The following is a 25,202-nucleotide window of genomic DNA, read 5'->3' as shown; positions in this document are numbered from 1 at the left end:
TGCATTGTTGGGTGAACACAGATTCGCTCTATCCATTATAGGTTCAAAGTTCTTGATTGACTTGTAGCCTCATGGGAACAGATGGAGTGGGGGTGTAGTTGTTCCTGTTGAATGATGAAGGAGAAGCCAGGAGCTTCCATGAAATGTCTCAGGAAATACTCTGCAACTTCGTAAGTGAATGAACCGAGATAATCATGGGAGAGGGAAGCAGGCACAAGCCGATTTTCATGAGAATGAAAGCAGTATGAGGGTCTAGAAATGGTGGTGATGGATGGGCCAGGAGTTTGATGTGGGAAGGAATTCTCTGTGGGCCAGACAGAGATATAGATTCATAGATGAGGGAGGAATTTTTTGATTCAAGAAACTTTTTTTTTTTTTAAATGACAATGGAATTTTAAGCAAGTATGTAAAAACATGAACATATTCTTTCCCATTTTGCTATTCCAATATGGTTAACCAAAACTCCCAGGTAATACAGACACCTCAATGTTTTTCATTGTGCATATGCTGAGAAGTGTAACTGAGTGATATGAATTTAACTTGCTCCTCCTTCTTCTTCCTACCCAGACTTTTGTTAAGTTGTGAAATGGCTGGAGGTGTTCAGGAAGATGACAAAGGAGAAGTCAGAGGCTGGGAGAATTACAAAACTAGATGGTCTGTAATTGAATAATGTTGAGTAGAATACACAAATCAAAAGTGTCTAAAATCTGTTTAAAGAAAACTCATTTGGGTTTGGCCCTATCTCAATGACATTGAACTAATGTTTCAAGTTTCAGCATGGCTAAATGTGGTATTTCCTGTTTATCTTTCACAAGCTGGCATTGATTTCCACATCGTGTTTCCTGCACACCCCCGACCTCTGCAGAATGAAAAGTGCTTTCCTAGTTTCCTCAGCACTCACAATGAAGAACCTTCAGAGTTCTTTTATTTCTGGCGTCTGACTAAGTGGAGGAATAGCATCCTGTTACAATAGGTGTTCTGGAAAATCCCATGGACAGAGGAGCCTGGTGGGCTGCAGTCCATGGGGTCACTAAGAGTTGGACACAACTGAGCGACTTCACTTTCCCTTTTCACTTTCATGCATTGGAGAAGGAAATGGCAACCCACTCCAGTGTTCTTGCCTGGAGAATCCCAGGGACAGGGGAGCCTGGTGGGCTGCCGCTGAAGCAACTTAGCAGCAGCAGCAGCCCAATAGGTGTTTGAGCCAATTAGGATGTTTGGTGGGCTCACCGTGGATAGTCCATTAAAAAATTTTTTTTTTTAATTATTAACAGGTTATTATCCAAAATAGGTGAGTTTGGTTGCTAACCCATTTTAATGTAGTATTGTATTTTTTATTTCCATTCTTAACAGACAGGTGAGGGGGGAAAAAAAACACTTCTAAGAAGTGAGAAGTAGAAAATGTTCATTTGGAATGATAAAACCTTTTGGTAATTTGAAATGGAAACCAAGGTAGTTTCTGGCACACTGTGAGCTGTGGCCTCATCTCCGGGGCCCCGTCTCCCGCTATGCCCCGTCTCCTCCTGCCGTCTGGCACACCTCTGCTCCCATCCAGGCGCTGCGTAGGGCCCATGTGGCTCTGTGATCACAGTTTACTTGCCCACAGTGTCCTGTAAGAGCACCCCCTGCAAGGCTAAGAAGATCTTACTTATTTTTTTTAGCATTTCTCCTTCCCAAGAAAATTATTATTTTTTTAATGTCTCAGTGTTAATGAGCTATCTGAGGAATGAATTTGATAAGGATAGCTCAGTTTAAGTTCTGTGTGACATCAGTGGTAGGACTCAGTGTTTTAGCCTGCTGTGAGTGTATACATTTCAAGAGAAGTTCCCTATAAACTCCAACTAATGCATCCATCTGTCAACAAAAGCATTTCCAGGATTTCATGTATAGATTTTAATGACTGGGGCAGAATGGTGTATAGTCATTTATACAGACTTCCTCAAATCTCAATGCAAGATTTATGTTTCAAACCTATTTTAAAGATAGGGCTTACTTAAATTTTAGCTTAATGTCACTAAATTCCCTTTTAGTTACACCTCCCCACTGCCAGGACATTTAAAAGTCCCCTCCCTTCCTACCAAAGGTAAGAAGTTGGTGACCTCTCAATTTCCACCCACTTTTACTCTTCTCAGTACTGGCGAAGAGGCGAAGCTTGTAGAGTATAGGGATTTCAGTTCCTCCCTTTGCATTCAATTAACAATTGACTCCCTTGATTATGATCCTGGCTTTTTAGTGTGAGGCACATCTTTATTTCCCTTTCACTAGTTTTAACAATAAAATTTTTCACTTCGTTGTTACTTAATGAAGACATGGATAATAGTGAATACATGATTCAGATAGTTGTTAGAACAGCCCTGGTCAATAGAAATAGCATGTAAGCTCCATACTTAATTTTGAATTTTGTATTAACCACATTAAAAAATAAAAATAAACAGGTGAAATACATTTTTAGAAATATATTTTATTTAATCCAATGTAAAATATTATTTCACTGTGCAATCAACATAGAAAGTGAAGTATCTCATATTCGTTTTTGTCCAGCCCCCACTCTGTACATAGTCTTTGAAATCTAGGATGTAGTTTTATATTTTGTTGCACATCTCAATTTGCAATAGCCACATTTCAAGTGCTCAGTAGCTAAATGTAGCTAGTGACTATATTATTTTTAGACTTGGAAAGTTTCTGAGTAAGAAGACGACTGAATTGTGAGTTTAGGTTTAGATTTAACTAGACTGTATTCTTTGTGAAAAACGTTTGTCTAAACTGATGATTTTTATTCCTAAATCTTCCCTGATGTTCTCCACTTCAGTAATTGTCACTGACAGGTTTGCTCTGTATGTTTTTATAGGTAGGGCAGTGTTCACCTCCAAGACTACTAATTACAATGCACACGGCTGTTTGCAGTTGTACTGTTTCAGTAACAGTGCCTAATTGTCCATGCCAGAAAGGGCGTTCTTTGTAATACTTTGTCTCCTCCACCCCCTTGCCCATCTTCTCCAGTCTCTCTGTCACTGTCACCGAGTGATGTTGGTTCTGCCTCCAAAATACATCTACAATCAGACTTCAGCTCTCAGTCTCTGCTACCACCTCTTTAGAGAGACTGCTACCAACTGGACTAACGCAGTGGCTGCTAACTGGTTCCCCACGTCCACTTCGGATGTTCTCCGGTCCTTTCTCCATGCTGCAACCTGTGTTGGAAAAGGCAAGTCTGAGCAGGCCTCTCTCCCTCTGAAAATCTTCTAACAACCTCCTGTGCTTTTAGGATAGAGGCCAAAATCCTTCGGTGGCCCACAGGGCTCTCTGAGGCTCCTACCCATCTACTATTCCTTCCTTCTTTATTTTGCATTGCTTCTCTCTTTCTTACTAGGACTTTCACACATTTTTCAACTTTTACTTCTAGGGCTTGTTGCCTCTCTCTTTGCCTGGCTAACATATTTTTGCCGTTCCAAGTCAAATAGGACTTCCTTGGGTTGTCTTCTTTTCTTCCTTGACTCTTGGGTTCCTATTCTATATGTAATATATGTTTTCATAGTACCACTATGTCTTCTTCAACATTTATAAGGGTTTTATGATTATTTGTGTAATTTTAGTGTATTATCTAGGTTGACCAGTGTAAGAGTCATGATAAAAGAGCGCACTCTCTCCCTTGTTCATGACCTTTGTATCTTTAGTACCAGCTCTGGGCCCAGCATTTTGCAAGCCTTCAATAAATTCCAGCTGAACCTGTAAATGGCTCAGCCTGTTGTTTCTAGCAGTTTGGTAGCTTTAGGAGGCTTCTTGAGGTTGCAAAACCTCATGTTGATATGACTACGGTGTTCTACCTTCTGTTTTTCTGTGAACATCTTAGAGTATATCCTTTAGGAAGCTACTTCTTTAGCAAATTGCTGATAGATTTGGGAAGATTCCACTGGGCATTGAGATGATGACTGCAATATCACCAAATTTGCTTTGTAGAATAAGTATACTTTTACCACCAACCTCCCCTGTCCTCACACCAGCTCACGTGGTTGTGGACTCACTAGGTCGTAGGCATGTGCATGTTCAAGTTGACCATGTAATTCCAAATTGTTTTCCAGAGTGTAGGAGTTCTTTGTTTGCTCTATGTTATCTGCCATCCTTATCAGACTTTTGTGTTTTTGCCAGTATTGTGGTGTAAATGATATTTTATGATTTAAATTTATAATTTCCTGATTTCTAATGAAAATCTAATGAACTTTTAATTTTTTAAAATTCACCATTCCTGTTTTCCTTTCTCTGAAACGACTTTTGCCTTTTTTTCTGTTAGATTGTTCATCTTTTCCTCATTGGTTTTTTGAGATTTTTCTATATTCTAGGTCCTAATGCTTGACGGTATTCGTATTGCTAGTATTTTCTCCCAGTTTGTTCCTTTTTACCTCCTAAGTCATTCTATGGTCTTTTTATGAACCAAGATTATTAATTTTAATATAGTAAATTAGCCAATCTTTTCCTTTATGGTTCTGCTTTCTAAAATTTCATTTAAGTACACTCCACATCATTCCAAAGTTATGAATCTGTCTTTAGCTTCATTTCATTTATTTTGATCAATAGTATTTTTGTTATTTTTCAGTTCTATGTATTTTCTAATTTTAATTCTTCTGTAACCTCTGGGTAATTTAGAAGTGTGTTTCTGAATTTCAAGTATATAATTTCCTTTTATAGTTCTTGCTACTGATAGTTAATTTAACTATTTACTTTCAGATAACATTGTGAGCTAAGAGAATATTTGTTGAGATCTATTTTATGGTCTGGAATGTGGTTAATTTTTATAAGCCATGTGTGCTTAAGAAGAATGTATATTCTCAGGTTATTGATGAGTTGTATCATAGGTACTCAGTAGCTCATGTTGGTTGTGTAGTTCAGATTTTGGTGTCCTTATTGATTTTGTTGTTGTTGTTGTTTTGTATGTCAGTTGCTGAGAGAGTGTGTTAAAATCCTCCATTATTATGTGGATTTACACTTTCTTTTTAGTTCAGACTCTTTTTTCTCTATATACCTTTGAATCTATGTGATTAAGTGCATAAACATGTAAAATTGGTACATATTCCTGGTGAACTGAACATTTTTATTAATGATTATTTTTATATCAGTAATCCTTTTGCCTTTAAATCCGTTTTGTCTGACACTGATATAGCTTTACCAGTTTTTTCTTGATTATTGTGTTTGATGTAGTTTTTCATAAACTTTACATTAAATTTTTGTTAAGCCTTATATATGGCCCTTGCAAATAACTTAAAGTTGTATTTTATTTTTCAGTCCAGTCTGACAATATCTGTCTTTTAACCAAACAGTCAGGTTCATTTACACTGATTGTGATTAATGTTATACAGGCATACCTTGGAGATATTTTGGGTTTGATTCCAGACCACTCAATAAAGCAAATATCCCAATAAAATGGGTCATATGAAGTTTTTGGCCTTCCAGTGTATATAAAAGTTAGGTTTACACCATACTGTGGTCTGTTAAATATGTGATACTAGCGTTATATCTCCAAAAACAGTGAAAAAAAGAAAGCAAAACCTAAAAAATAACAATGACAAAAAACAATGTACCTATCTTAGTTAAAAATTACTTTATTGCTAAAGGATGCTAACCATCTTCTGAGCCTTCATCAGATTGTAATCCTTTTTTTCCCTTTGAATATTATTTATGTATCTGCTGGGCCAGGTTTTAGTTGTAGCGTGCTGGGTCTTTGCTGCAGCATGAGAACTCTTGGTTGAGGCACGTGGGGTCTAGTTCTCCTGACTAGGATAGAACCTGGGCCCCCTCCACTGGGAGCTTGGAGTCTTAGCCACTGAACCACCAGGGAAGTCCCATCATTAGGTAACCTTTCCGCAGGTGGAGGGTCTTGCCTCAATGTTGATGGCAACTGACTGATCAGGTTGGTGTTGGTGGTTGCTTGAAGCCTAGGGTGGCTGTAGCGATTTCTTAAAACAAGGCAATAATTGACGCTTTCTTTTAGGAATGATTTCTCTGCAGCATACAATGCTGTTTGATAGAATTTTACCGACAGTAGAACTTCTTCCAAAATTGCAGTCAATCCTCTCAAATCCTGCCACTGCTTTATCAACCTGGTTGATTTAATATTCTAAAGTCTTTGTTATCATTTCAACAGTCTTCACAGTATCTTCACCAAGAATAGATGCCATCTCAAGAAACTCCTTTGCCCACCCATAAGAAGCAGCTTCTCACCTGTGATACTTTTATCATGAGACTGCCAACAATTTATCCACATCTTCAGGCTCCACTTCTAATTCTAATTCTGTTTCTCTTGCTATTTCCACCACATCTGCAGTTACTTCCTCCACTAAAGTCTTGGGCCCCTCAAAGTCATTCCATGAGCACTGTAATCAACTTCTTCCAAATTCTTTGAATGTTGATATTTTGACCTCTTCCCATGAATCATGAATGTTCTTAATGGCATCTAGAGTGGTAATCCTTTCCAGAAGGTTTTCAGTTTACTTTGCTTAGATCCACCAGAGGAATATCCATGGAAGCTATAACATTACAAAATATATTTCTTAGATAGTAAGACTTGAAAGTGGAAATGACTCCTTGATCCATGTGCTGGAGAATGGTTGTTGTGTTAGCAGAAATGAAAACAACGTTAATCTCATTGTACACCTCCCTCAGAACTCTTGGATGACCAGGTGCATTGTCAATGAGCAGTAATATTTTGAAAGGGATTTTTTTTTTTTTCTGAGCATTAGGTCTCAACAGTGGGCTTAAAATGTTCAGTAAGCCACATTGTGAACAGATGTGCTGTCATCCAGGCTGTATTTTTCCATTTATATAGCACAGGCAGAGTAAATTGAGCATAATTCTCAAGGGCCCTGGAAATTTTGAAATGGTCATTTAAACTTCATTCAGCTTCAAGTCATCAGCTTCATTAGCCCCTAACAAGAGAGTCAGACTGTCCTTTGAAGCTTTTAAGTGAGGCACTGGCTTCTCTTCTCTAGCTATGCAAGTCCCAGGTGGCATCTTCTTCTTACAGAAGGCTATTTCATCTACATGGAAATCTGTTGTTTAGTGTCGCCACTTTCATTAATTACCTCAACCAGAACTTCTGGATAACTCCTGTAGCTTCTATGACAGTATTTGCTGCTTCACCTGGTGCTTTTATGTTACAGAAATGGCTTCTTTCCATAAAGCTCGAGAACCAACCTCTGCTAGCTTCACACTTTTCTTCTGCAGCTTCGTCACCTCTGTCAGTCTTCAAAGAATTCAAGAGAGTTAGAGTCTTGTTCCAGATTAATTTTTGGCTTAAGGAAATGTGGCCGATCTATCCAGATCACTCAAATTTTGTTCTTTCTTCACTAAGGCTATTTCACTTTCCTATCATTGGTATGTTCACTGGAGTAGCACTTTTATTTCTTTCAAGAACTTTTCCTTTGCACTCGTTCACAACTCGGCTGACTGTGTGGTTCAGGAGGCTAGCTTTTGGCCTCTCTTGGCTTTTGATGTGCCTTCCTCACAAAGTGTGATAACCATTTCTAGCTTTTGATTTACAGTGAGAGATGTGCAGCTCTTTCTCTTACTCGAACAAATGCTTAGAGGCCATCATAAGGCTACTAATTTGCCTAATTTCAATATTGCTGTGTCTTAGGCCCAAGGAAAGGGAGAGAGTCTGGAGTGGTCAGAACACACACAACATTTATTAAGTTTGTCATTTTATGTAGGTGCAGTTTGTGGTGTCCCAAAACAATTATAACAGTGACCTCAAAGGTCACTACCAGGTCCCTATAACAAATAATAACGAAAAAATCTGAAGTGTTATGAGAATTACCAAAACGTGGCACAGAGGTTTGAAGTAAATGTTGTTGGAAAAAAATGGTACTGATAGTTTACTTGATATGGGGTTCCCAGAGACCTTTGATTTTTAAAAATGCAGTATCTGCGAGGTACAGAAAAGTGAAGCACAGTAAAATGAGGTGTGCCTGTATTTGAATTTATTCCCTCCATCTTGTAATTATTTGAACTGAAGTGTTGATCTGTACTGTGTCACAGTCTTTGGCTGAAAGATGTTCCATATCACTGAATAACTCAATCACCTATGTTGGATTGTCTCTATGACCCCAACGTGGTAGTGACTTGGGATGAAATGGCAACAGAACACAATGCAGGAACTGGAGACAGTTAAAGACAGTGTTAGGAAAGGAGAAGTTCACCTTCATCATGTTTGAACAACTCTCATATGCATACAAAAGAGGAATTAAAACATTAGCAGCAAATGACAGAGCTAGAACAAATGCATGGAATAATATTATACTTTGTTCATTGAACAGCTGTTAAGTTCCATATACATTGCTAAGCACTTTTCACATATAATTTACTTCACACAACAAACCACTAAGGTAGGGAGTTACTGTTTTCATTTTACAGGTGGGGAAACTGAGGATCAGAGAGCTTAGAGAAGATGCCCAAGGCCGAACAACTTGTAAATGGCAGAACTGGGAATTGTATTGAATCCTGTATGGCTCTACAACTCTTGTTTTTTTCATTAAGTTATATCACAGGGAGTTGAAGAGGTAAATAGCAAATAAAAGACCTGTCTTTTAACTAAACTTGATCAAGAGCTTAAGGACCTGTCATTTGGGGGAAGTGAGCATCCCATCTCTGGACATTTCCAAGCAGAGAGAAGGTGGTCATATATCAAGGCTGTGGTGGTGGGAGTTTTACTTTGAGTGGGAAGTTGATTGAACAGATGCTTGGATTAGATGACCGGCAAGGTCTATGAAGCTCAGTTTCCATCATCTTACTGAAACTGTGCCAAAGCTTAACAAGTGTATGCCTCTCAAAACTTTCCCTCCCTTTTGAGAGGAGCTGCAATGTGAACCTGTCCTTTCTTCACTCAGGCTGCTCACTCACCGCAGCGTTACATGATGTGCACAGGTGGTGGCTTAATAAAATGTTATTTGATGATGACTTGATGAAAGTCGACTTGGCCTGTTTAGATGGGAGAAGAGCAAGTCATGTGTATTTTATGGGGTGAAAACACAAGTGCGGCATAAGGTTCATTAGTTTGGCATGCTGGAGCCGAGAGATGCAAGAGCCGAGAGACTGCATTTAACATCAGCCTCCTCACTTGAAAAACTGGTAACAGTCAAGCAGTACCTTATTTTTAAATTCAGTGTTTTAAAAATGAAATATTATTTTATAGATAAGTTTTTGGTAAGTAGCCAGAATTGGGGGAAAAAAGGTCTGTCCTCTGTTTCTTACTTTCTTGGTACATTCTGCCTTGTGAAGGCCAAGAGCCCATTAAAAAAATAAAAAATTAGTCGATTTCTGTCAGCAGTTTTATCAGGATGCCTGTCCTGTAGTCTCTTCTGTACACCTAATTTTCTTTATCCTCACTGTCACTCCATCAGTAACCACTTCTTCTTTTAAAGCCTTGCCAAAAGCAAATTTCTTCCAGATGCTTCTATTGACCTATGCCTCTGCTGATACCTGTACCTCTCAAAGCGTCCAATAGGGGCAGCTGAAGTAGATGAGAAGGATTTTGTTTGTTCGATCATCCTTTTAAAATACGTAAAAGTAGTGCCACAGCTACTTGCGCCTATACCAGGTCTGTGAGGGGTGTAGGAAAAGTCTCACTGTGGTCTTTTGTGAAGACACTGAGGCCTAAGGAGGTTTATGAATTGTAAATAGTTAGCAGCAGTGTTAGCATCTTTTAGCCCCTTGACTCTTACAGTCAAATGCTGCGTTCCAAACTATTTCCCACCAGTTTCTGACGCTTGGTGTTTAAGTCATATGACATGGCTGATACCTGGGGTTTGAGGTATTTACAGTTTGCTGAGCTACTTGTTGCAAAGGGCCAACCAAATGCTACCCAAGGCATGGAAAGAGGCATGGCTGTGAAAGCCTACTAGCATGCGAACACACTTTGAGGAGGGCCTCGCACTGGGGTGAAGATACTCTCACCTGCATGTGTGAGACTAAAGCCACCCCCCAAGATTCTTACTTTCAGAATTTGGCCCTGTGACTCTTAGGTATGGATCATTCTGGTTTCATCCAGTTGCCCACACTGACTTTGGATTGTTTGTGGGCAGCCAGAGATGGGTAGTGTAAAGATTCCTGGGAATTGGGAACCTAGGGCTTGGATTCTGAAACTTCCTGAGATTAGATTCATGACTTTTGTTGCCCTGGCCTCAGCCTTCTCATCTGACACTTGTGCCAGGTCAGTGATTCTCTGAAGATGGTCCTCGGATCACATGTCTCAGAACTTCTAGGGGGGGAGCTTGTTAAAAGTCAAGATTCCTGAACTCCATCTAGGCCAACAGGATTGGAGCCTCTGGGGGAAGTGATGCAGGTGGCTTCCTTTTAACTCCTTTTAACAAGCTGAGCAAGTATGTGCGCTGAGGTTCGGTCACCTGAGACATCCTATGATTTTCTGGGTGAGATGACAAAGAAGGATAACAATTGTAGATTTAATTTTGGCAGAGATTTCTTTACTTTTTTGGTGCATAAAACTTTTTTGACATACAAAAGCTGAACATATTTAATGTACTCAACTTGGTGGGTTTGGAGATAAGCACACACTTGTGAGACCATCAGTGCAGTCAGTGCCATAAACACATCTGTCACCTACAAATTTTCCACTTCCTCCTTCCTTTCCCTCTTCGTTCTTCCCTCCCTTCCTTGTGGTAAGAACACAACATTAGATCTACTTCTCAACAAATTTTTAAGTATGTAATACAGTGCTGTTAACTGTGGGCACTAAGTTGTACTTGTACAGTAGATCTCTAGGACTTACTCACCTTGCATAACTGAAACTTTGTCTCCTTGAACCAGCATTGCCCTATTTCTCCCTCCTCCCAGCCCCTGGTAACCACTGTTCTACACCCTGCTTCTATGAGTTTGACTATTTTAGAGTCCTCATATAAGTAGGATCATGCAGTATTTATTCTTCTGTGTCTAGCTTATTTCACTTAGTAGAATGTCTTTCAGGTTTATTTATATTGTTGCAGATGGCAGGATTTTCTTTTTTATAAGGCTGAATAATACTATATTGACTGTAAATACTACATTTTATTTGTTCATGGACGTTTAGTTTGTTTCCATAACTTGGCTATTGTGAAAAATGCTGCAGTGAACCTGAGAATGCAAATATCCTTTGAGATTCTGATTTCAGTTCTTTCAGATAAATACCCAGAAGTGGAATTGTTGAATCATGTGGTAGTTCTATTTTTAGTTTTTTGAGGAAACTCCATACTATTTTCCATGGTGGCTGCACCAATTTACTTTCCCACCAATAGTATATCAAGGCTCTCTTTTCTACACATCCTTGATAACATTTTTTATCTTTGTCTTTTTGATGATAGCCATCCAACATTCAGAAAACTAAGATCGTGGCATCCAGTCCCATCACTTCATGGCAAATAGATGGGAAAACAGTGGAAACAGTGGCAGACTTTATTGTTTTGGGGTTCCAAAATCACTGCAGATGGTGACTTGCAGCCATGAAATTAAAAGATGCTTGCTTGCTCCTTTGGAGAAGGCAATGGCACCCCATTCCAGTACTCTTGCCTGGGAAATCCCATGGATGGAGGAGCCTGGTAAGCTATAGTCCATGGGGTTGCTAAGAGTTGGACACGACTTCACTTTCACTTTCACTTTTCACTTTCATGCATTGGAAAAGGAAATGGCAACCCACTCCAGTGTTCTTGCCTGGTGAATCCCAGGGACAGAGGAGCCTGGTGGGCTGCCATCTATGGGGTTGCACAGAGTTGGACACGACTGATGCGACTTAGCAGAAACATCAGCAGCTTGCTCCTTGGAAGAAAAGCTATGACCAACCTAGACAGCAGAGTAAAAAGCAGAGACATTACTTTGCCAACAAAGGTCCATCTAGTCAAAGCTATGGTTTTTCCAGTAGTCATGTATGGATGTGAGAGTCGGACTATAAAGAAAGCTGAGCACCAAAGAATTGATGCTTTTGAACTGTGGTGTTGGAGAAGACTCTTAAGAGTCTCTTGGACAGCAAGGACATCAAACCAGTCAATCCTAAAGGAAATCAGTCCTGAATATTCATTGGAAGGACTGAGGCTGAAGCTGAAATTCCAATACTTTGGCCACATGATGTGAAGAACTAACTCATTGGAAAAGACCCTGATATTGGGAAAGATTGAAGGCAGGAGGAGAAGGGGACGACAGAGGATGAGATGGCTGGATGGCATCACTGACTCAATGGACATAAGTTTGAGTAAACCCTGGGAGTTGGTTATGGACAGGGAAGCCTGGTGTGCTGCAGTCTATGGGGTTGCACAGAGCTGGACACAACTGAGCCACTGAACTGAACTGAATCCTAACAGGTGTGAGGTGACATCTCATTTTGGGTTTGACTTATATTTCCCTGATGATTAGTGATGTTCAGCACTTTTTCATGTACCTGTTGGTCATAACTGAATGCTCTTCTTTCATGTCAAAGATTCTAGTTGTTTTAAATTTGCCAGAAATCAACTAATTAGTATGTGATGACAATATATTATTTTCATTATTTGTGTCTGTGTTTCCTAACTTACAGTCTGCTTTGGTCCTGTTTCTTTCCTGCATAACTGCAGTAACCTTCAATCTCTTCCTAAGGATGGATTTGTCTGAGGATATTTTGATCTGTAAAATAACAAACTCAAAGAAGTCCCTCACACAATTGATATGTTATTTCTTTGTGTTATAAAACACTTAATTTCTCAACATGTTTTACTAGAGCTTTTCAAGTACTGCATCTTACCATATCTTTGTAGTTTTATCTACCAATTTTTCACCCTCATCCATCCATCCATCTAGTGATCTATCCATGCATGCATCCATCCATCCAGGAATCCTTTGGTTCTCAAAGTAGCATAGGTAACTGATTACCTAGAGTTAGTCATCCTGTTAATTTTTTTTAATATGAAGTAGTTTTACTCCATCGTTGGAGTATTTTACTCCATCATTGGATATAGGGACAATCTTATTCATATAAAATAAGCTAAATCATTAAATCAGAAGTGTTTATTAGTAAAAAAGCAAGCACTGGATTTAGTTTGGCTTTTTGAGTTTTTTATTTCATATTTTTTATATTTATTTTTACTGTTTGCTACTTATTGCTATTAGAAAATTGAAAAAAGTACAAAAGAAAAGATGAAGAAAATGATTTTCCACAGATGACCTCTAATAGCCAAAGCAATCTTGAGAAAGAAAAACAGAGTTGGAGGACTTCAAACTGTAGAATAAAGTTATAGTAATCAAGACAGTATAGTATGGTACTGGTACAAAGACAGACTTATAGATCAATGGAATAGGACAGAAAGTCCAGAAATAAACTCCTGCATCTACGGTCAATTAATTGATGACAAAGGAGGCTAGAACGGGAAAAAGAGAGTCTCTTTAATAAATGGTGCTGGGAAGACTAGACAGCTATATCTAAAAGAATGAAATTAGAACATTCTTTAATGCCATATACAAAAATAGGCTCAAACGGATTGAAGACTTAAAGGTAAAATTCTTAGAGGAAAACATAGACAGAATGCTCTTTGACATAAATTGCAGCAGTATCTTTTTGGATGCAATTCCCAGAGTAATGAAAATAAAAACAAAAACAAACAAATGGAACCTAGTGGAACTTACTCAAAAGCTTTTGTATAGCAAAGGAAACTTAAAAAATATGCACAGAAAGCCAACACCCAAAATGGGAGAAAATATTTGCAAACAATGCAACCGACAAAGGCTTTATCTCCAAAATGTACAAACAGTTCATTCAGCTCAAAGTCAAAAAAAGCAAACAACCCAATCAAAAAATGGGCAGAAGATATAAATGGACATTTCTCCAAAGAAGACATATAGATGACCAAAAGGCATAAGAAAAAATAATCAACATCATTAATTATTAGAAAAATACAAATCAAAACTACAATTAGGTATCACCTCACACCAGTCAGAATAGCCATCATCAAAAAGTCTACAAACAATAAATGCTGGAGAGGGTGTGGAGAAAAGGGAGTCCTTCTACACTGTTGATGGGAATGTAAATTGGTACAACTATTATGGGGAACAATAAGGAGTTTCCTTAAAAAACTAAAATAGAGCTACCACATGATCCAGAATAAGCCATAATTTGAAAAACACATGCACCCCTATGTCCATAACAGCACTACTTACAATAGCCAGGACATAGAGGCAACCCAAATGTCTACTGACATGAATGGATAAAGAAGATGTGGTACCTATTTACCACGGAATATTTGTTGTTATTCTTTAGTTGCTAAGTCATGTCCAACTCTCTTGTGACCCCACTGACTGTAGCCTGCAAGGCTCCTCTGTCCACAGGATTTCCCAGACAAGAATACTGGAATGGGTTGCCATTTCCTTCTCCAGGGGAATCTTCCTGGCCCAGGGATAAAACCCCATCTCCTCCATTGGCAGGCAGATTCCTTACCACTGAGTTACCAGGGAAGCCCCACAAAATTACTTAGCCATAAAAAAGAATGAAATAATGCCATTTGCATCAACATGGATAGACCTAGAAATTACCATACTATATGAAAAAAGTCAAACCAAGACAGACAGATATCATATGATTATTTATATGTGGGATCTAAAAAAATGATACAAATGAACCGATTTACAGACTTAGAAAACAAACTTATGGTTATCAAAGGGAAAAGGTCGGGTAGGGGGAGGGATAAATTAGGAAGTTGGGATATAACATATATACACTACTATATATTAAAAAAAATATATCCTAAAAGATGATGCTGTGAAAGAATGGCACTCAATATGCCAGCAAATTTTGAAAACTCAGCAGTGGCCACAGGACTGGAAAAGGTGTTTTCATTCCAATCCCAAAGAAAGGCAATGCCAAAGAATATTCAAACTACCGCACAATTGCACTCATCTCACACACTAGCAAAGTAATGCTCAAAATTCTCCAAACCAGGCTTTAATAGTATGTGAACCTAGAACTTCCAGATGTTCAAGCTGGTTTTACAAAAGGCAGAGGAACCGGAGATCAAATTGCCAACATCCTTTGGATCGCAGAAAAAGCAAGAGATTTCCAGAAAAATATCTACTTCTGCTTTATTGATTATTCCAAAGCCTTTGACTGTGTAGATCACAACAGACTGTGGACGATTCTTCAAGATATGGGAATACCAGACTCCCTTAACTGCCTCCTGAGAAATCTGTATGCAGGTCAGGAAGCAACAGTTAGAACCGGACATGGAACAATGGACTGGTTCAAAATTGGGAAAGAAGTACATCAAGGCTGTGTATTGTCACCCTGCTTATTTAACTTATATGCAGAGTACATCATGTGAAATGTTGGACTGGACGAAGCACAAGCTGAAATCAAGATTGCTGGGAGAAATGTCAATAACCTCAGATATGCAAATGACACCACCCTTATGGCAGAAAGTGAAGAGGAACTAAAGAGTCTCTTGATGAAAATGAAAGAGGAGAATGAAAAAGCTGGCTTAAAACTTAACATTCAAAAAATGAAGATCATGGAATCCGGTCCCATCACTTCATGGCAAATAGATGGGGAAACAATGAAAACAGTAACAGACTATTTCCTTGGGCTCCAAAATCACTGCAGATGGTGACTGCAGCCATGAAATTAAAAGATACTTGTTCCTTGGAAGAAATCTATGACCAACCTAGACAGCATATTAAAAAGCAGAGACATTACTTTGCCGACAAAGGTCCATGTAGTAAAAACTATGGTTTTTCCATTAGTCATGTATAAATGTGAGAGTTGGACCAAAATGAAAGCCTGAGTTCAGTCCAGTCACTCAGTCGTGTCCGACTCTTTGCGACCCCATGAATCGCAGCACATGAAAGCCTAGCACCAAAGAATTGATGCCTTTGAACTGTGGTGTTGGAGAAGACTCTTGAGAGTCCCTTGGATTGCAAGGAGATCCATCCAGTCCATCCTGAAGGAAATCATTCCTGACTGTTCATTGGAAAGACTGATGCTGAAGCTGAAGCTCCAGTACTTTGGCTACCTGATGCGAATAAACTGACTCATTGGAAAAGACCCTGATGTTGGGAAAGACTGAAGGCAGGAGGAGAAGGGGATGACAGAGGATGGGATGGTGGATGGCATCACCGACTCAATGGACATGAGTTTGAGTGAGCTCCGGAAGTTGGAGATGGATGGGGAGGCCTGGCGTGCTGCGGTCCATGAGGTTGCAAAGAGTCAGACACGAGTGAGCGACTGAACTGAACTGATATATAAAATAGATAATCAGCAAGGACCTATTGCATGGCAGAAGGCAATCTTTTAGATAGGCTTCAAAAAAATTTTTTTTTGCTTTATAGTTTTTACAATGTTTTTGTTTCTGCCATACAACAATGTGTATCAGTCATAATTATACATATATCCCCTTTCTTTAGAGCCTCCCTCCCCTCCCCCATCCCACTCCTCTAGGTCATCACAGAGTGCCAGCCTGGGCTCCCCGTGTTATAAAGCAGCCTCTCACCAGCCGTCCACTTTACACATGATACTGTATGTATATTGATACTACCTTCTCCATTCGTTTCACTCTCTCCCTCAGCCACTGTGTCACAAGTCCATCCTCTACATCTGCATCTCCATTCCTTCACTGCAAATAGGTTCATCAGTACCATTTTCTAGGTTGCATGTGTGTCCATGCTAAGTTGCTTCAGTCGTGTCTGACTCTTTACAACCCTGTGGACTGTAGCTGCCAGGCTCCTCTGTCCATGCGATACTCCAAGCAAGAATATTGGAGTGGATTGCCGTGCTCCTCCAGGGGATCTTCCCCACCCAGTGATGGAACCCAGGTCTCCTGCATCTCCTGCATTGGCAGGTGGGGTCTTTACCACTAGAATCATGTGGGAAGCCCCTAGATTCCATATATATGCATTAATATATGATGCTTTGGAGAAGGGAATGGCAACCCACTCCAGTATTCTTGCCAGGAAAATTCCATGGACAGAGGAGCCTGGCAGGCTACAGTCCATGGTGTCGCAAAGAGTCGGACAGGACTAAGCAACTTTCACTCACTTACTCAGGCGATGTTTTTCTCTGTTTTACATCACTCTGCGTAACAGGCTCTATCTGAAGAAGAATATATGTATGTGTATATCTAAATCACTTTGCTGTATATCTGAAACTAACACAACACTGTAAATCAACTGTATTCCAACATAAAATAAAAATTAAAAAACCTTCCAGGGCTTCCCTGGTGGTCCAGTGATTTAAGAATGCACCTTGCAATGCAGGGTATATAGGTTCCATCCCTGATCCAGGGAAATCCCACCTGCTGAGGAACAGCTAAACCCATGTGCCACAGCTACTGAGAAGACCACTGTAAAGACCACAAGCTGCAGCTACTGCAGCCCATGTTCCTAGAGCCCACACTCTGCAACAGGAAGCCAGCACCTGAGAAGCCCACACTCCGCAGCTGGAGAGTGGCCCCTGCTCTCAGCAACTAGAGAGAGTCCAGGCGCAACAAAGAGGACCCAGCACAGCCAAAAAAACTGAAAATAAATAAATTAAAAAAAAAAACCCTTCCAGTTACAAAATACTTGAGTCATGGTCATGAGATGTACCACATGAGGAGTATAGTTAATAACTATGTAATATCTTTATATGGTGACAGATGGTTACTAGACTTACCATGGTGATCGTTCTGAAATGTATAGAGAAATTGAATCACTATATTGGGCACCAGAAACTCACATAGTGTTGAGGTATATATTATACTTCATCAAATAAATAAGCTCATAGAAACAGAAATCATATCTGTGACTACCAGAGAGTAGGAGGAGAAGGAACTGGATAAAGGCAGGGAAAAGGTGCAGATGTCCAGGTATAAGATAAATAAGTGCTATGGATGTATATACATCATCAGCATAAGTAACACTGCTGTATCTGTATTTGAAAGTGATGAGTAAATCCTAAGAGTTCTCATCACGAAGAAAGATATATTTTCTTCTTATTTGTATCTATATTAGATGATAGGTTTTCACTAAACTTCTTGTGATAATCATTTCATGGTGTGTATGGTGTCAAATCATGCTTAAACTTATTACAGTGCTTTATGTCAATTATATTTCAGTAAAACTGGAAGAGAGAAAGCTCCAAAGATATTTTTATCCAATAATAACATAAAATTTAGAATTCCCTATATGTTACTTTAGAAATAAAGGGTTTGTTGCAGCAGATTGCCATTCTATAAACTACCTTGATTCTGTTTGTGGAGCACCAGGGTTCTCCTTGAAGTAGCGGAGCCTGTGTTACTATGGTTTCTTTCTTTCTGGATTGCCTTTCTGAAGCTTCTCTGTTTGAAGAATTCTTACTCATTGTTCAAGACTCAGTGGATCTGTCACCTTCTCTGTGAAGCTGTCTCTGACACATATGGATCCAGTGAAGTACTATTTCCTATGTATTTTCCATGTTATTTGGGATATTTGTCTATACTTTTTAATAATTCATATTCAACATAATAAACACTGGGTTGGAAATATCCCTGGAGGAGGGCATGGCAACCCACTCTGGTATTCTGACCTGGAGAATCCCCATGGATGGAGGAGCCTGGTGGGCTACAGTTCATGGGTTCACAGAGTCGGACATGCCTGAGAGACTAAACCTATTATTATGTTTCTGTCTCCCTTACTAGGTAATGTTTCATTCTACTTTATATCTAAGTGCTTCTGTAGCACAAAGTGATGTTCAATAATTGATGTTAAATGAAAACTTTCTTTTGGCCAAGATATTTGTTCTTCAAGAAATGTATCCTTCTTACCTTATTCTGTAATACCTGGATCACGGGATCTTATGCGTACTGACTTAGCCATAACAGACTGGCTAAATGATCTGACTTCTTTCTTTGGTCTGGGAAATAGCTCCCCCTGTCAAAGAACAGTCAAGAAAAATTCGTTTATGTGATGTGACGATGGCTATTTGAAAAGCTTGGAACTACCTTTTTAGTTTAATAGACTTGTGTCTGTCTCAAGTCTAGATTAGGGCCAGTGTTTGGTTATCTCAGTGAGTAAGGATCAGAACTCAGAAATTCGTAATCTTTCATTCTGACCTGAAAATTGCTGAGATGATTTGTCAGTAAACAATGCAGACCTTCTAGGATTAGAAGGAAGAGGCAGGAAGGCCACAGTTTGAAAGGGGTGCTCTGCTGCCAGCGTGGAATTCAGGAAGGAGCCTTAGTTCAGGTCTGATGAAGAGCTTGAGAATGAAGGAAATGCAAGGGCATGACAGTCAAGAAAGTATCTTAGTGGCGGTTGACTCTGGTGTGAGAGAACGGGGGTTTTACACTGTTGGTGAGTACAGAAGTGTAAACTGGTACAGCCTTTCTAGAGTGTGGTTTTACAGTGCGTGTTCAACATTTTAAGGGTGTTTACATTTACTTTTCTTACAAATTATACTTCTAAGGATTTTTCTTAGTGGAATCATATGAGAAGAGTACCAAGATGTTTGTATAAAGATACTTATTTGGAATCAGCCTAAAGGTCCAAAAATAGGGAACTGGTCGAACATATTGATTCATCTATGCAGGGGAATGTTACATAGGCACTTAAATAATGATGTAGGCTTATATTTACTAAAAAGGAAAGAGTTACATGATATATTAAAAGAAAGCTGTCCAAGAAACCATAGGTGACTATGGTTATTCTTTATAAAACATATATACTCGGGAGCACGTGTATATCTGTGGCAGATTCATTTTGATATTTGGCAAAACTAATACAATTATGTAAAGTTTAAAAATAAAATAAAATTAAAAAAAAAAAACATATATACTCGTGTATATATGGACCAAGCAATGGGGCTTCCCTAGTAGCTCAGACGGTAAAGCATCTGCCTGCAATGCAGGAGACCTGGGTTCGATCCCTGGGTCGGGAAGATCCCCTGGAGAAGGAAATGGCAACCCACTCCAGTATTCTTGCCTGGAGAATTCCATGGACTGTAGCCTAGCCTACCAGGCTCCAGGCTACAGTCCATGGGATCGCAAAGAGTTGGACACCACTGAGCAACTTCACTTCACTTATACACTAAAACATTTTTTAATTTTGATTTAGTGTTATAATTTTCTACAGAGAGCATATAATGCTTGACTTATAAAGAGAACAATTTGAAAAATATTGTTACCTATAGAAGGATAGTTCATTCAAATGTATATTTTCTGGATTAAATGAATAGTACTTGGAATAGAATAAATGTATCACTGTGTTTAGCCCTCTTTGCAGCCCCAGGGACTGTAGCTGCCAGGCTCCTCTGTCCATGGGATTCTTCAGGCAAGAATACCAGAATGGTTTGCCATTTCTTCCTCCAGGCGATCTTCCTGACCCAGGGATCAAATTCGGGTCTCCAGCATCTCCTACATTGCAGGCAGATTCTTTACCCCTTGTGCCACCTGGTTTATTAAATGAGTGCATGAATAGGCAAACAACTGTACTCCCAGCTTGGCAATGGTAGGTAATAATGGGGAGATTTTTCTAAATTTTATTCTTTCATCTTCTTCCCACTGAAACTGTTTCTGAGGGACAGCTGCGTTTAGTTTTTCTTGAGATCTTTTCTCCTCCAATGGATTTTGCTTCTCAGACACTCATTTATGAGGTTACATACCTTCCTTGGTATGAGGTTGTGCCCCTTTCTTTTTCTGAATGTTGCTGGTGTATTATATTTCTGGATAGTCATTCATTATTTTTGTTCATTTCATTAAAGGTTTTGAGAGTCAGGTTTCATGGTCCCGTGTCATTTCATTATTTTAACCTGCAGTTCCTTCCAGAAGCTATTAGCTCTAGCAAATTCTTCCTCTCTAAAATTTGGCAAGTATTTATTTATTCTGCTTCAAAAATATGTTTTAAGTTAATTCTAAAATCTATTTGAAATCTATTGTTGTATGGTTTGAGATGAGACCATGCATTATTTTTTTTTCTTCCAAAACACTTGTCCAGTTTTACAGAAATTATAGAGCAACCCATTTTATTCCATATAGACTTGTGATATGTACTTTGTCATATATTAAGTTATAATACATATAAGTATTTCAGGCCTTTTTGTTGTTGTTGCATTGTTTTGTCTGTTGATTCTGACACTATTATTATACTGTTCTAATTTTAAAATACAATTTAATATCTAGTTTGGGTACATTTCCACTGATGTTACTGTTTTCATGCATACTACTCAATGCTTGGCATTATGCCAAAAATATAAATTTATTTGGAAATAATTGACATTTTCCATTATTTAGTGTGCCCTCTTGAACATGTTGGTTTAATTTTCTCCTCTGTTTCATCTCTTAGTGTTTTCCTTAAGTAATTTGCAGTTTGCAGCTATTGTGAATTAGACCTTCCCCTCATTACATTTTCTAACTGGTTATTGTTACTATATAGGAAGCTGAATCTCGAATATATATTTTATAATTATCCAATTTGTTGAGTGTTAGTTGTTATAATTTTGCTTTTTGATTCTCTTATTTTTCTAGGAAAACAATCATGCAGAAAATTATAACTTCTATCCTATTTTCAAATATTTATGTATCTTTCTTTTTGAATATTAGTAGTGATCCTGGCGGAGAAGGCAATGGCACCCCACTCCAGTACTCTTGCCTAGAAAATCCCATGGACAGAGGAGCCTGGTAGGCTGTGGTCCATGGGGTTGCTAAGAGTCGGACATGACTGAGCGACTTCACTTTCACTTTTCACTTTCATGCATTGGAGAAGGAAATGGCAACCCACTCCAGTGTTCTTGCCTGGAGAATCCCAGGGACAGGGGAGCCTGGTGGGCCGCTGTCTATGGGGTCGCACAGAATCGGACGCGACTGAAGCGACTTAGCAGCAGCAGCAGCAGTGATCCTGGACATCCTTTACCTTCTTCCGTTTTTTAATGAGAGCAATTTTAGTAATTTGCTGCTAAAAGGGATTGACAATTGTTCTAGGAGAGATTAAGAAATATACTTTGCTTCCTAGCTTACTAGGAGGCTTAAAAAAAAAGTTGAATTTTATCAAATGATCTTTTGTCCTTTTTTATAATCTTGGGTTCTTTCTTATTTGACCTACTAATGTAATGTGTTATATTAATAAACTTTCTAATATTAAATCATACTTATATTCCTGAGGTAATCCCTACTTGATTATGCTGGCTCATTGTTTTAATATACTTTACTTAAATTCACTGGTCTCTCATTTAGGATTTTCACAACTGTATCTGTAAATGAATTGTTTCTAGAGTATCATTAGTTGAATTATTTTTTAGAAGGAATATTACGAGGGGAAAAAAAAGTTTCCATGGTCAAACACATTTAAGAAAGACAGATTAAAACATTTAAAGAACTTTCTTTGCTTCTGGCCTCTCAGAGACTTTAATATGCTAATTAATATGTGCTGTAAATTTCTGAGAGAGTGTTTTCCAAACTAATGCACAATAGACTTTTCCCCTTAGAAACTTAGACACTAATATCCACAGAACCCTCTTTAGAATATACTACTCATTTCCAGATTTTAGCGTTAGAGTTATGTTAACCTCACAAAATGAATTGGGATAGCCTTTCATAATTTTATATGCTCTGGAATAGATTATACAATATAGATATTAATTAGTTTCTTGAAAACTTTCAAAGCCTTGCCCATAGCAGTGTCTTGGCCTGGAACCAGTTTCGCAAATTATCTCTTGATAACATTAGCAATGTCTTCCATGAATATTCAACTTTCTTATTCCACTGAATCAATTTTATTAATTCATATTTCTATAAAATGGTTCATATTACTGAGATTTCTAAACTGGTTAAAATGTAAATGTGTAGAATTTTCGTTAATTTGTAAGACATGTTCTTATTCATTGGTAAACACAATGGAAAGAAATGATCTATGCCAAATATTTGAAATATAGTATATTGCACTTTGTAAATGGTGAATTCTTTTTTTTCCCTACTTTCCTTCTAATTTTGTTTCTTTCTTTTTTATTTAGTTTGTCATAACTTCCTCAATTTAAAAACTTTCCCTGCCCAGATAATCATTCCTTCTACTTATCTATTTGTCCACCTATCCATCTATTTATTTTATTGGTTTTCTGCTTAGATTGTTATTTTATTATTCCTATGTTTCTTGCAGTTGTTTTGTTTTTTCTTTTTGTCTAGTTTCTTAAGTTGACTGAAAAGTTTATTTAAACAAAATCTTGACTAGTGATAAAAATAAGTCTATTAATTTAATTTTAAAATAGTTGTGTATTTTTGGTCTTTTATGCACATAGTGCAATATTCAAAGTTTATAAAAAGACTTGCAAAGAAAATTGAGTCTCCTTCCTTCCCCTGGCTGAGTCATCTACTCATCAATCCCCAACTACAGTTCCCAATTCCTTGTGTTTGTTCCAGAGCTACTCTTAAGTGGCTTTGTCAGGAATGAATGCCTTTATGCTTAGTTTTTATTTTTGTTAGGTTTAAAAAAGACCTGCTTTTTAAAGGAAAATTTTATTGGCGTATAGTAAATTTAAATTAAAAGATGCTTGCTTCTTAGAAGGAAAGCTATGACAAACCTAGACATAGTGTATTAAAAAGCAGAGACATCACTTTGCCAACAGAGATCCTTGCAGTCAGAGCTTTAGTTTTTCTAGTAGTCATGTATGGATGTGAGAGTTAGACCATAAAGAAGGCTGAATGCCGAAGAATTGATGCTTTCAAACTGTGGTGCTGGAGAAAACTCTTGAGAGTCCCTTGGACTGCAAGGAGATCCAACCAGGCAATCCGAAAGGAAATCAATCTTGAATATTCATTGGAAAGACTGATGTTGACGCTTCAATACTTTGGCCACCTGATGTGAAGAGACAACTCTTTGGAAAAGACCCTGATGCTGGGAAAGAAGGCAAAAGGAGAAGCGGGTAGCAGGGAATGAGATGGTTAGATAGCTTCACTGATTCAATGGACATGAATTTGAGCAAACTCCAGGAGATAATGAAGAACAGGGAAGCCTGGCATGCTGCAGTCCATGGGGTCGCAAAGAGTCGGACACAACTTAGTGACTGAACAACAAAAACAAATAGTTGATTTACGATGTTGTGTTAGTTTCAGGTGTACAGCAAAATGAATCAGTTATACATATACATATATCCACTCTTTTTTAGATGCTTTTACTACGTAGGCCACCACAGAGTATTTTTTATCTTATTTTTTTAACTTTTTATTTTATATTGGAGTATAGCTGATTAACAGTGTTGTGATAATTTTAGGTGGACATCAAAGGGACTCCACCATCTATATACACATATCAGTTCTCTTCCAAAACCCCCCTCCCGTCTGGGCTACCATATAACATTGAACAGAGTTCCCTACAGTAGGTCCTTATTAGTTATCTGTTTTATGTATAGTAGTGTGTATATGATCATCCAGTTTATCCCTTCCCCGCTTACCATCTGATAACCATAAGTTTATTTTCTACATCTGTAACTCTATTTCTATTTTGTAGAGGACCTACTTTTAATTTAATTTCTCATTTGATACAATAATAGGACTGTGGCTTTAAAACTTTTTCACAAGATGTTAAATTATTTTATTCATTTCTATTTTTATTGCATTGTGATTAATGTAGTTTATACTCTGTACTGTTTGGAAAGTTGTGACATACGTCATGTGATCAATTACATGGTCAATTTTTATAAATATTTCATGGATATTTTGCGTTGTATTGTCTTAGAGGCCCAAAGTATATAATTATTATTCAAAACATTTTTTGTTTGTTGTTATTTAGTTGACCTATTATTATAGAGAGTAGTAAATTGCTTTCTTTTTAAAATTTAACTTTTGTAAATTTTTATTTTTATTCCTGATAATTTTTGTGTTTTATATTTTATGCACATAAAGCTTAATTATTCTTATATATTTATTTAGGAGTCTAACTATTACTTCTTTAAAAAAATTCTAAAAGTAATACCTGAGAGAGTCATTTCCTAGGCAGGTTGATAAGAAGTCTAGGGGTCCCCAAGGAGAACAGGGGTCTGGAATTCTCAAGGAGGAAGAAAGGACAAACTTTTTTCCCTCTACATTCCTTCAGTTCAGTTCAGTTCTGTTCAGTCGCTCAGTCATGTCCAACTCTTTGCGACCCCATGAATCGCAGCACGCCAGGCCTCCCTGTCCATCACCAATTCCCAGAGTTCACTCAGACTCACGTCCATCGAGTCAGTGATGCCATCCAGACATCTCATCCTCTGTCGTCCCCTTCTCCTCTTGCCCCCAATC

General features: G+C 38.3%; 1 protein-coding gene across 6 annotated transcripts in view; it reads left to right on the top strand.

The window, feature by feature from the left end:
- CPQ (carboxypeptidase Q) overlaps positions 1 to 25,202 on the top strand; it is a 585,754-nt gene that overhangs the window by 86,681 nt on the left and 473,871 nt on the right. For 2 of the 6 annotated variants that reach the window (XM_061439309.1, XM_061439308.1), the window contains exon 1: positions 3,004 to 3,202. The exons of 2 other annotated variants lie outside the window; for them this stretch is intronic. In XM_061439309.1, coding sequence (XP_061295293.1) covers positions 3,158 to 3,202 — 45 coding nt within the window. In that variant the 5' untranslated portion in view covers positions 3,004 to 3,157. Of the gene's footprint in view, positions 1 to 3,001; positions 3,203 to 25,202 lie in introns of those variants that run through there. 2 more of the 6 variants (XM_061439310.1, XM_061439305.1) reach the window with 2 other exon arrangements.

The sequence above is a fragment of the Bos javanicus genome, chromosome 14, assembly GCF_032452875.1.
Source record: "Bos javanicus breed banteng chromosome 14, ARS-OSU_banteng_1.0, whole genome shotgun sequence".
NCBI classification, from domain to species: Eukaryota; Metazoa; Chordata; class Mammalia; order Artiodactyla; family Bovidae; genus Bos; species Bos javanicus.
This window is presented reverse-complemented; position numbering and strand designations above follow the sequence as displayed.